Consider the following 13,175-nt stretch of genomic DNA (forward strand, 5'->3'; position numbering starts at 1 on the left):
GCTCTCCTCGCGCTTCCGGCTGGGAGAAGTGTGGGAGGTGGGGCATCCGGGTCCCTTAGCGGCTTCTTCTAGACGCGGAGCTCGGCTCGTCTACCTTTGCCAGACTACGAGGTAAGGCCGACCCGTCCGCCACCGTAGCGTGCACGTTGACACACATACACGCACACACGCGCGCGCACACACACCAAGGCCCCCACTAGGTTGTCAGAGGTCTGGGGACGGAATTCGAGTTCGTAATGAACATTTGCCCTTTTCAGGCGCCGGACTTGGTTCCGAGTCGCCGCCTCCTGGGGTTGACAGACCGGGTGACCCGGCCGAGGCCTGAGACGGCCTCGGGCCCGGCGCTGCGCTGCCTTCCTCCAGATAGCCGGTTTACCCGGACCTGCAGTGCGCGCGGCCTCTGCCAGCTGCGTTCCTGGACCGCCCGGCGTTGTAGCTGAAGCTTCGGCCGCGGGGACCTGGCCTCCCGCCGCCACCTCATCCCCGTAGGAAGACTCTCGGAGCCTTCCAGTGTGGGATCTGTCTGCTGGGACGTTTTGACCTCCTCCTGGGGCAGGTGCAGCAGGGGAAGCGGAAGGGTGCTGTGCACCGAGCAGTGGAAGAGGAAAAAGGAGGATGGGTTGTCAGGCCCGGCTGGTGTTTGATCTCGGTGCTTCAGTTTTCCCGTTTATGGAATGGGTTAATGACGTATTTTGCTAGGCATTTTCCTTCTGGAATAATGCCTTATTTGCAATATTTATCTTAATTTTCCATTGAACCCATTCTTCATTCTTCCTCACCAAGCATGACTTTCCTTTGTTTTTGTTTGCACCCTTATCCTTTAAAATTAGGTTCTCGGGTTTTGCCTCAAGGAAGTTATGTAAGTTTCCTCCAAATGAAATGAGAAGTAAAGCCTTATTTTTCATTTCTTAGTGATTACATTTGTTAAGTTTGACTTTTAATATTAACAAGTTCTTACAAGTATTTTAAAATTGTTTATTTAAGGTGTGAAATTAAAACTTCAGTAATGGAGTTAGCCCACAGTTTATTGCTGAATGAAGACGCTTTGGCTCAAATCACTGAAGCGAAGAGACCAGTTTTTATCTTTGAATGGTTGCGATTTCTTGATAAAGTCTTGGTTGCTGCCAACAAGGTATGGTATTACTTTTTTTTCTAGCTGGGTTAACATATATAAAGACTATTATGTGTACATGATTTGTAAGAAAACACATTATGTTTTGGAGATTGTAGGTCATTTGTGGAACTTGAGAATATTACACTGTACTGTAGTAAGAATTTGTCTGTCCTTTTCTATCCTGTGGCAAAACCCAAACCTCGTTTAAATCCAGCTTATTGCCTGGATAGAGACTTTATGTTTCTACCTGGACATCTGAATGTGAGTGGAGAAAAACATGATTATATGACTGCTGTCACTTCTTTTTTTTAAATAAATTTATTTATTTTTAATTTTTATTTTTGGTTGCGTTGGGTCTTGCACGGGCTTCTCATTGCAGTGGCTTCTCTTGTTGCAGAGCATGGGCTCTAGGTGCACGGACTTCAGTAGTTGTGGCACACAGGCTTCAGTAGTTGTGGCACACGGGCTAAGTAGTTGTGACACACGAGCTCTAGAGCTCAGGCTCAGTAGTTGTGGCACTCGGGCTCAGTGGTTGTGGCTCGCGGGCTCTAGAGCAAGGCTCAGTAGTTGTGGCGCATGGGCTTAGTTGCTCCGCGGCACGTGGGGTCTTCGCGGACCAGGGCTTGAACCCGTGTCCCCTGCCATTGGCAGGCAGATTCTTAACCACTGTGCCACCAGGGAAGCCCTGATTGCTGTCACTTTAAATTCATTATCTCCAACATCAAGTGGTCCCTCAGTGCTGTGTAGCAATTCCAGTATCTTCACTTGTCTCTCTGAAGAGTTAATAATAGGCTTTTCTTTCTTTTTCCTTCTTCCTTCACAATCTTTTCACCCAAGTTACTTTTCATTATTTGTGTGTTTATTTTCTGTCTTTAAAATTAGATGCTGTCTTTAAAATTAGATGCTTTCTTCAAACATCTGAGGAAAATTTGGCAGTCTGCTCAAATTTTAGAGTGAGTAGTAAAAGTTTTCTAGTCAGGGTGAAGTGTGCTTCGCCATAGACTAGTCCAATTCTTTGAGGAACCCCTTTAGGTTTTTCTGAGCTAGTCATTCCCTATAAGAGACTTTTTTACTGTAGTGTCCTAGGGTACATGACTAGCTGCCTAGGTTCTAGGATTTGGGGGAGAAGGCTGGGGACTTCAACATTCAGTGTCTAAACTTTTACTTAATCCCCCTGTTTTCAGTGCAGTTTTCCCAGCCCACGGTTGTGCCCGAGCTCACTGAGTTCAGGATGGAGGAGAGAGATGTGGGAGTCTTACAGCTTCTTAAATAGACTCTCAACCATTCCTTCCATTTCTAGACACAACTTTACTGTCTCTTCCATAAGCATTTGGGGCCTCAAAACAAGAGCAACAACGAACAAACATGAGCTTTTCAGGAGTCCTCTGTTGGAAGCTGGGGCTCTTCTTAACTTTCCATATTGAGGATACCTGGCTTCTATATTTTGCATTGATTCTTTTTCTGTTTTCTTTGCCCTTTTATATTGGTGCTTTTTTTTTGGTTGCCCTTTAGTATACTTTTAGTTTCTGGAGAGACAGAGTTAATGCATGGATTCATTTACAGTCTTTAACTAGAAGTTTCTGTTTTCTCTTAAACCCACTCCAGCTGGGTATTTGTTGCCTCCATTACACTGAAACAGATCTTGTATTGCCCAAACCAACAGTCAGTATTCTGTTTTAATGGAGCTGTCAGCAGCTTTTGACATAGCTGATCCTCTATCTTAAAGCACAAAATATCTTTTTTTGTTGTGAAATTGAAAAATACAAAAGAGTATATAAAAAGTATATCCAAATTATGAAGCATAATAATATGAACATCTGTACACCCTTTACCCAAATTAAAAAATAAATTGTTATCATTACTGTTGATGCACAGTTGGTGTGAAGTTTTTCCTATTTGTGGTTCCCAAGACACTATTTGCTTTTAATTCTACTCCTGCTTCACTAGTTATTCCTCATTCTCTTTTGCTGGCTCTTTCTCAGTCCTGGGCACTCTTTTTTTATTTTTATTTTTTAAAAAAAACCCATCTTAATCCTTCAGTGATATCATCTAATCTCATGATTTTTACTGCCATCTATGTAGTAATGATTACCGGATATCCAACTAGCTACTCCACCTCTTTCTCTTGAATATCTAAACAGCATCTCAAAGTTAACATATTTAAAACTAAGTTCTTGATTTCACTGTCTCAAACCTATCCTTGCCCCAGTGCTTTCTATCTCAGGAAATGACCGTATAATCCTGGTTGCTCAGGTCATAAATCTTAGAGCCATTCTTCACTTCCTTCTTTTTCTCAAACTCCACATCATATTTATCAGCAAATCATATTGGTTCTCTCCCCTAAATATATCCAGAATTCAGTTACTTCACATTATTTCCATTGTTACCACCCTCATTTCTTGTCGGATTATTGCCACAACTTAAGTGCTCACCGTGCTTCCAGCCATGTACCTTGTAGAGTATCCTCAGCTCAATAGTCAGAAAAACCCTGTTAAAGCATTTAATCGTGTCCCTCCTCTGCCTCAGACTCTCACTGAGAATAAAATACAAAGTTCTTACAATGGTGTATGAGGCATTGCATGACCTGCTCCCTTCTATCATTCTGACTTCATCTCCTGCTACTTCCTCTGTCTTATTTTGCTCCGGCCACACTGGCTTCTTGCTGTCCTCAAGCATGCTGAGTATGCTCCCACCTCAAGGCCCTTGTACTTGTTGCCTGCCTGGAATGTTCTTCTCCCAGATATCTGCATAACTCACATCTTCACTTCTTTTCAGAGATGCCTTTTTCTTACTAATCTGTATAAAACAGGAAGAACTCACAGTATTCATTTGTTTATTTGGTAAACTCTGTTTCTCCCCATTAGAATGTAAATTTCATGAGGGCAGAGACTGTCTATTGTAATCACTCTTGCATTTGCACCCCAGTACCTAGAATAGTGCATGGCATATAAGTGTACAGTAAGTATTTCTTTAATGGATGGATGAATTCCCAGCATTGATTACGAGTAGATCTGAATATTTCTTCTGTTGCCTAGAGCTCTTCAGAGTTTCTTTTGGTTTCCTTTACTGACCTATAACTCTATGAACTACTGACTTTGCTTTTACAGGGGACCCTAGCTGAGTTCTAAGATGTCAATTGTCCATACACCCAATATTTTACATCCTTTGACTGACTGTTGGTTTTAATTTTTAATAAGTCAGCATGGAAACTTTTTGGATATAGAGTAGTCACTTTTATTGGCAGCTAACTTTGTGGAATTGGAGGAGAATGAGGAGAATATTTAATCTAGGAAAGAACGGTTCATTTTTTTACTGAACTCTTCCTTATCTTGAAAATTCTCATTTATGGTTTTATACCTAAAGTAATATAGATTTTAATTATTAGAGTGCCTTAACTGTTAAGTATTTTTAAATTTTCACTAAAAGATAACAAAATTATGTATAAGAAAAAAACTGATGATCTTTATTTTTTTATAACAGACTGATGTAAAGGAAAAACAGAAAAAACTTGTTGAACAATTAACTGGATTAATAAGTAGTTCACCTGGACCACCTACGCGAAAATTGTTAGCTAAAAATCTTGCAGCCCTTTATAGCATTGGAGATACTTTCACTGTTTTTCAAACACTTGATAAATGTAATGACATTATCAGAAATAAAGATGACACTGCAGCCTACTTACCAACAAAACTGTAAGTACTTACTTTGAGATTGACCTTTGAAACTTGTTTTTTCAGAGTAATTTATCTTAATAAGGGCCTGCTGATCATAAAGACCCCTGTGTAGATGGAACCTGAGATATGCTGCTGACAATAAAAGCTCTAAGTAGGTCTGGGAAAGGAGTTCTATTTCAACATGTGCTCCATTGCCCCTGGGACTTTTAGCAAACTACAGAGAATTGGTATGATGTCAGCAATTTGCACAGGGGTTTTTGGTAATTTTGGGAGGAGATAATATTCTTGGCTGGGATGGAAAGAAAAGTAAAGATTTTGTGGGTGATGAGATTGAGGCAGGAATGGGCAAACTATAGCCCACAGGCCAAATCCAACATGCCACCTATTTTGTAAATGAAGTTTATTAGAATTACAGACATGCTCCTTCATTTAGGCGGTGGCTGCTTTCATGCTTAAATGGCAGAACTGAGTACCTGAGACAGAGACCATTTTGCCTGTAAGTTTGCTGACTCCTAAATTAAGAGCTTGACCCAATTTCAAGCCCATACCTGTGGTCTGGGTCAAGGGCAGACATTTTGAGAGCAAGTTTTGAGGATAATGGCGTAGGGACGCATCCTGTGAAAGAGTCAAATAAGAAAATCAGGAGTTATTATAGTAGTGAAGAGTGTTGTGGGCGGGAAAGTAACACCTGAATAAACTTAGCTGTGGTGTGACGGGAGAGCAGTGTCAACAAAGCCTTCTTAAAGAAGCATCAGCCAAAGATCAACCATCCAGGAGGAAATATGGAAATGAGTCAAGTAAGGGGTTAAGATGGGAAAAGGGGAAGATGGATGTGACAGGTCATGGACTGGCAAATTTTATGGAAAGGGCCAGATAGTAAATAGTTCTGGCTTTATAGGGTATCATCTCTGTTGCAACTACTCAACTCTGCCATAACTGGTATGTAAATAAATGAGTACAGCTGCGTACCAATAAAACTATTTACAGCAACAGGTGGCAGGCTGGATGATGGGCCAGATTTGGCCTGCAGGCTGTGGTTTGCTAACCTATTTTCTAGACAAAGGAAACTGATAATTGGAAACAGAAGTGGCTTATTTATACCTTATATACAGTGCTTACAGAAAGATACAAAATAGTGGGGGGAATAAGTTGAGGGGAAAATGATGAGTCCAATTCTGGGCATGCTGAATCTGGAGTCCAAGTGGGAATATCCAAGTGACAGTATGTAGTAAGCAGTTGGAAATCCTGGTCTGGATTTCAGAGACCTGAGCTGAGAATGTCATTTTGGTGAGTAGAGAATGAAGATTTTAGAGTAGGCTGAACCCTTTAGTATGGATAAAGTTACCTAGGAAGAGTATTATAATACTGTGTGAGAAGAGAAGATAGCAAGGATACAACTTTAGAACACCAACATTCAAGGAGCCAGGACCAGTATCATAGCTTAGAGGAAATGGAGAAATTATTCTGAACCCAGACATTGATTTTTAGGTCTGTTTTCAACTTCATAGATATGTTGTGATTAAGTTTTGTGTTGTTTGGGATAGATGTAGCTCTCAAAAGTTTTAGAAGAGATTAGAGTGTATTAGTGTTTTCCAGTTTATTTTGGAGTTTGAAGCTATGTAATAGTTTTGTGATTTAGTTCTCTACCACTTGGCAAATCCACACGTAATTTTATAGTTCAGGCTAAGTAGACTTTATTACATATTATTCATACGTATTTCCAGTGGATTCATGGGTTCTATTTAGGAATTCACTAATATATTCTGGCATGTGACCTCAGTCATTTTTAGCTTTGTTATCAGCCTATAGAGTATTGAAAAAAACATGGGATTTGGAGTCAAAGAAGTGAAGGTCGATTCTCTGATTCTGCTGTTAATTGCTTGTACAATAGTAAACTATATTTAATCTCTCTCAGCCTCAGAGTAACTTGCTCAGGACACATAGCTATTGTGTGACAGGTTCTAGGATTTAGGTACAGATGTGCCAGACTCCAGAGGCTACACCTTTATGCCCAGCTCCTGCCGCTAAGCTAAGCTCAGAGCTATTCACTTATTTACTGTTTACATGAGTGATGGTAGGGTGATTTCCCTACCATGGGAAGAGATGGGCTGCTGTTACATTTCTTCTTCTATGTTGTCAGCTGTTCTGTTAAACCCATTTAGATTAAATTTTACAAGTAATTGCTTATTATTATTTATATATTAAGAGGCAGACACTGTGAGTAATACAAAAATGTATAACCACCTCTGTGTTTCTGGACTTTACATTTCCGTTGGCAGGGCAGGATAAGATATAGACATATAAAATTGTCAAGTTGCAACACAGGAAACAATATAATTTTGTCAGAATGAGTGGTTGACATTTTACGTATAATGAAAGAAGAGAGGGATCATTGTGGATGAACATAATTTGGAAAGTCCTCAAAAGGAAAGGTTGGGTTTCTTTCAAAGGATGGGTATGATTTGTTATGTAAATATATGTTTATTCTCTTATTTTCCTAACAAGAATACAATTTGATTATCCATAGTATCTGTTACAATTATACAGAATAAAGAAGGTATTCTTTTTAAAAATTTTTTTAAATTGAAATATAGTTGATTAATGATATTGTGTTAGTTTCAGGTATACAGCAAAGTGAGTCAGCTTTATATGTATATATAATTTTCAGATTATCTTCCATTATAGGTTATTACAATATATTGAATATAGTTCCCTATGCTGTACAGTAAATCCTTGTTGCTTATCTATTTTATGTATAGTAGTTTGTATCTGCTAATCCCATACTCCTAATTTATCCCCCTCCCCGCTTTTCTCCCTTTGGTAACCGTAAGTTTGTTTTCTGTGTCTGTGAGTCTGTTTCTGTTTTGTCTATTGGGTTCATTTGTATTATTTTTTAGATTCCATATATAAGTAATATCATATAATATTTATCTTTGTCTGACTTACTTCACTTAGTATGATATTCTCTAGGTTCATCCACATTATTGCAAATGGCAATATTGCATTCTTTTTTATGGATGAGTAGTATTCCATTGTATATTTACACCACATCTTCTTAAACCAGTCATCTGTTGATGGGCACTTAGGTTGTTTCCATGTCTTGGCCATTATAAATAGTGCTGCTACGAACATTGGGTGCCTCTGTCTTTTCGAGTTAAAGTTTTCATCTTTTCAGGATATATGCCCAGGAGTGGGATTGCTGGATCATATGGTAGCTATATTTTTAGTTTTTTAAGGAACCTGCATACTGTTTTCCATAGTGGCTGCACCAGTTTACATTCCCACCAACAGTGTAGGAGGGTTCCCTTTTCTCCATACCATCTCCAGCATTTATTATTTGTAGACTTTTTGATGATAGCCAAGAATCAACAAGGTGTTCTTGAAAATTAAGGATTTGTGGCCAAAAGTGTCCTGCACAAATACAAATTGATTTCTGAAAATAAGAAAAATATTATAAAATTATTAATCTGAACAGTGACTGGTGAAAATGTCACTTCTTACAGGGCTGCAGTGGCTTGTGTTGGAGCATTTTATGAAAAAATGGGGAGAATGTTAGGCAGTGCATTTCCAGAAACAGTAAATAATCTTTTGAAATCTCTGAAAAGTGCAGAGGTAAGTTTTACAACAAATATTATTTAAATGTTTTGCTTGTGGTGGGAGTTAGATGTTAGTTAAAAATATATGTTGCCTTTTCTCTGTCAGTGTAGTACTTAATATTGCTTAGCAAGAGGGTAATTTAAAATTTTTACTTGCAAAAAAATATTACTTGCCCCTTGTTTTAATGTACATTACCTCATATTTCAGGGAGAAGGGAAAGAATGCTTTACCTTGACAAAGAATAGGTTTATGTATTATTTTATTTAGCCCTAGGAATATTATTGTACTGCCATATTATTTTTTGTGCCATAGCTAATGTATTAGTTTCCTACGGCTGCCATAATAAATTACCACAGACTGGGTGGCTTAAAATAACAGAAATTTATTGCCTCACAATTCTAGAAGCTAGAAGTCTGAAATCAAGGTATCAGCAGGGCCGTGCTTCCTCTGATAGCTCTTGGGAATAGTCCTTCCAAGCCTTCTTAGCTTCTGGTTGTTGCTGACCGTCCTTGGCTTTGGTGGTATTCCTTGGTTTGCAGATGTATCTCTCCAATTTCTGTCTCCATTGTCATATGGTGTTCTCCCTATGCATCTTGTGTTTTGTGTCCAAATTCTTCTGTTATAAGGATACCGGTCTATTATAAGGATACCAAATTCTTCTATTATAAGGATTAGGGTCCACCCTAATATAGTATGATCTCATCTTTACTTGATTTCATCTGCAAAGACCTTATTTCCAAATAAAGTCATGTTCACAGGTAACAGGGCATAGGACTTGAACTCATCTTTTGGCGGGACAGTATTCAATCCACAGCAACTAATATGAAGTAAAAATAGTTCTGTTTTGTCATGTCAGTTTGGTATTACTTCTGAAAATTCCTTGTTCATTTGGGGTTAACTGAAAATAGACCAAGCACTGGTCTCATAGTCTAATTCTTTGTCTAGGAAAGCTAAAGATTTCTTGGACAACACCTCTTCTGGGAACTCTTTGTCTATTAATTTATTAAGCAAGAATTGAGGGCATATTCTTAGGCATTAGGCATATAAAGATGAATAAGATCTACTCCCTGACCTCAAAGAGCTTACAGTCTAGTGAAAGAAATCTATGTTTGAATAAGTATACTATCAGAAATACGAATCAAGCACAATAAGAGTATAAAAACAAGAGTTCAGAGTAGTCTCAAGAAGTTGATAGTTTGGAATATATCTGTGAGAAAGTTTTTAAAATGTGTTGGATGTTTTCTTCCTCTTTTAGATGGTTTATATTCTTAAGTACTTTTTACTTAACTTTTCACATTCTGAAAGCTTGGATCCTTGAGGTATTATATTGAAGCTTTTGAATTTGTCATGTTCTCATTATTTGCACTTCAACAGATCATGGAAACATAAGAATATGTTTACTTATTGTAACCTAATTTCTCAAATAATTATTTTGTTGAAGTTAATAATTATTTTTACCTTTCAGGGACGTTCTAAAATACTTTTTTATTTTTCATTACTTAACTGTTTACCTTTAGAGGTAAGACCATTAGGCCCAGAGAACTTTGGTCTTTTGGTATGTTCTTATTTAAACGTAGAATTTGCTTTATGTTCTTCTCTAGTCTCAAGGGCGAAGTGAAATCTTAATGAGTCTACAGAAAGTTCTAAATGGACTGGGTGGTGCAGCAGCTTCCTGTCATCGTGATATTTATAAGAATGCCAGGTCTCTCTTAACTGACAGGTCAATGGCTGTTCGATGTGCAGTTGCCAAGGTTAGTACTCGGCTGTTTATAATGTTGCTCCTTATCCTGCTTGCTCTGAAACAGTCAATGATTTTTTTTTTCCTTTGAAAGTTTCAAAATAAGGTGGCATGATTTTGGTTCCCATGGATTAGTTTCATTTCATTTTCTAGAATTATATGTAAAATGGAATCAGGTGGTATGTGCTTTTTTTTTTCTTTTTGCCTGGCTTCTTTTAAACAGCATAATTCTTTTGAGATTTCTCAGTGTTGTTACATGTATCAATCGTTCATTCCTTTTTATTGCTGAGTAGTATTTCATTGTATGGCTATGCCGCAATTGGTGTATTCCTTCACCTGTTATGGACATTTGTGTTGCTTCCAGTTTTGGATATTACAAAAAAAGCTGCTGTGAACATCTGTGTACTAGTTTTTGTTATCAACACATGCTTTCCTTTCACTTGGGTAAATACCTAGGAGTGGAATGGCTGGATCATATTTTAGATTTACATTTAATTTTTGGAGAAATTGCCACTGTTTTCCAAAGTACTATGAGATTTCCTCATTCTCCATGTCTCACCAACATTTGGTATTGCCAGTCTTTTTAATTTTAGCCATTCTTAGAGATATGTACAGGAATCTCATTGTGGCTTTAATTCGCATTTCCAGACTAATGATGATCATATTTTTAGGTGCTTATTTACCATCCATATCTTCTTTGATGAAGAGTCTATTCAAAATTTTTGTGCATTGTTTTATTGAGTTATTTGTTTTCTTATTATAGAGTTTTTTTTAACATCTTTATTAGAGTATAATTGCTTTACAATGGTGTGTTAGTTTCTGCTTTATAACAAAGTGAATCAGTTATACATATACATATGTCCACATATCTCTTCCCTCTTGTGTCTCCCTCCCTCCCACCCTCCCTATCCCACCCCTCTAGGTGGTCACAAAGCACCGAGCAGATCTCCCTGTGCTATGTGGCTGCTTCCCACTAGCTATCTATTTTATGTTTGGTGGTGTATATATGTCCATGCCACTCTCTCACTTTGTCCCAGGTTACCCTTCCCCCTCCCCATATCCTCAAGTCCATTCTCTAGTAGGTCTGCGTCTTTATTCCCATCTTGCCCCTAGGTTCTTCATGACTTTTTTTTTTTCCTTAGATTCCATATATATGTGTTAGCATACGGTATTTGTTTTTCTCCTTCTAACTTACTTCACTCTGTATGACAGACTCCAGGTCCATCCACCTCACTACAAATAACTCAATTTCATTTCTTTTTATGGCTGAGTAATATTCCATTGTATATATGTGCCACAGTCAGAATGGCCATCATCAAAAAATCTACAAACAATAAATGCTGGAGAGGGTGTGGAGAAAAGGGAACCCTCTTGCACTGTTGGTGGGAATGTAAATTGATACAGCCACTATGGAGAACAGTATGGAGGTTCCTTAAAAAACTAAAAATAGAACTAGCATATGACCCAGCAATCCCATTACTGGGCATATACCCTGAGAAAACCATAATTCAAAAAGAGTCATGTACCAAAATGTTCATTGCACCTCTACTTACAATAGCCAGGACATGGAAGCAACCTAAATGTCCATCATCAGATGAATGGGGGCTTCCCTGGTGGTGCAGTGGTTAAGAATCCGCCTGCCAATGTGGGGGACATGGGTTTGAGCCCTGGTCCAGTAGGATCCCACATGCCGTGGAGCAACTAAGCCCGTGCGCCACAACTCCTGAAGTCCGTGCGCCTAGAGCCAGTGCTCCACAACGAGAGCAACCACTGTAATGAGAAGCCCGCTCACGGCAACGAAGAGTGGCCCCACTTGCTGAAGCTGGAGAGAGCCCACGCGCAGCAACGAAGACCCAACACAGCCAAAAATAAATATATAAAAAATAAATTTAAAATTAAAAAACAAAAACAAAACCCAAAAAAAACCAGATGAATGGCTAAAGAAGATGTGGCACATATATTATAGAGTTTTGAGTCTACTTTGTAGGTTCTTTATTTCTATATCAGATACGTGATTTGCAAATATTTTCTCCCACTCTGTGGTCTGTCTTTTCATTCCCTAAATAGTGCCTTTCTAAGATGCGAAGTTTTGAATTTTGTCAAAGTCCAATTTATCAGTTTTTCTTATATTGTGCTTTTAGTATTGTATCAAAGAAAGCTTTTCCTAGCCCAAACTTTCTCCTATGTTTCCTAGTTTTATAGTTTTACACTTGGATGTATGATCCATTTTGAGTTAATTTTTGTATATAGTGTGAGGTATGAATTGAAGATTTTTTGTTTTGTTTTGATTTTTGCACATGGATATTCACTTGTTCTAGCACCATGTTGAAAAGACTCTTCTTCACTAAATTGCCTTTGCACCTTTGTTGAAAATCAGTTGTCCGTATAAATGTGGATCTAGTTTTGGAATCTCTATTCTGTTTCATTGATCTGTTTGTCTATCTTGATGTCAATAACACTTTCTTGATTACTGTACCTTTATAATGTCTTAAAATCAGGTAGTGTTAGCCCTCCAACTTTTTCTTTTCCAAAATAGTTTTGGCTATTCTAGGTCCTTTGCATTTCCATATAAATTTTAACTTGTCCATTTCTACAAAAATAACATGCTGAGATTTTTATTCAGGTTGCATTGAATCTATAGATCAGTTTGGGGATAGTTGACAGCTTAGCAGTATTAAGTCCAACTCATGAATGCGATATCTCTATCTCTCATTCATTTAGGTCTTCTTTGATTACTCTTAGCAACATTTTGTGGTTTTCAAATGCACAGATCTTGCACCTCTTTTGTCAGATTTATCCATAAGTATTTCATTTTCTATGCTATTTTAAATAGTATTGATTAAAAGCTTTTTTTTTCAATTTCTAATTGTTCATTACTAATATATAGAAATACAACTGATTTTTGTACATTGGTCTTGTATCCACCAACCTTCTTAAACGGCCTTACTAGTTCTATCAGCTTTTTTTTTTTTTTTTTTTTTGTGGTACGTGGGCCTCTCACTGTTGTGGCCTCTCCCGTTGCGGAGCACAGGCTCCGGAGGTGCAGGCTCAG

At 38.1% G+C, this 13,175-nt stretch overlaps 1 protein-coding gene across 4 annotated transcripts in view; it reads left to right on the plus strand.

Annotated features, from left to right (window-relative positions):
• The first annotated feature begins 38 nt into the window (after window positions 1-38).
• Window positions 39-13,175, plus strand: part of HEATR5B (HEAT repeat containing 5B) — an 85,748-nt gene continuing 72,611 nt past the window's right edge. Inside the window, exons 1-5 of one of the 4 annotated variants that reach the window (XM_027113379.1) lie at window positions 39-111; window positions 985-1,132; window positions 4,595-4,806; window positions 8,292-8,400; window positions 9,987-10,136. In XM_027113379.1, coding sequence (XP_026969180.1) covers window positions 1,007-1,132; window positions 4,595-4,806; window positions 8,292-8,400; window positions 9,987-10,136 — 597 coding nt within the window. In that variant the 5' untranslated portion in view covers window positions 39-111; window positions 985-1,006. Of the gene's footprint in view, window positions 112-218; window positions 860-984; window positions 1,133-4,594; window positions 4,807-8,291; window positions 8,401-9,986; window positions 10,137-13,175 lie in introns of those variants that run through there. The other 3 variants (XM_027113378.1, XM_027113380.1, XM_027113381.1) reach the window with 3 other exon arrangements.

Source organism: Aethalodelphis obliquidens, unplaced genomic scaffold (assembly GCF_003676395.1).
Source record: "Aethalodelphis obliquidens isolate GAN/ISIS:26980383/991018 unplaced genomic scaffold, ASM367639v1 scaffold12, whole genome shotgun sequence".
NCBI classification, from domain to species: Eukaryota; Metazoa; Chordata; class Mammalia; order Artiodactyla; family Delphinidae; genus Aethalodelphis; species Aethalodelphis obliquidens.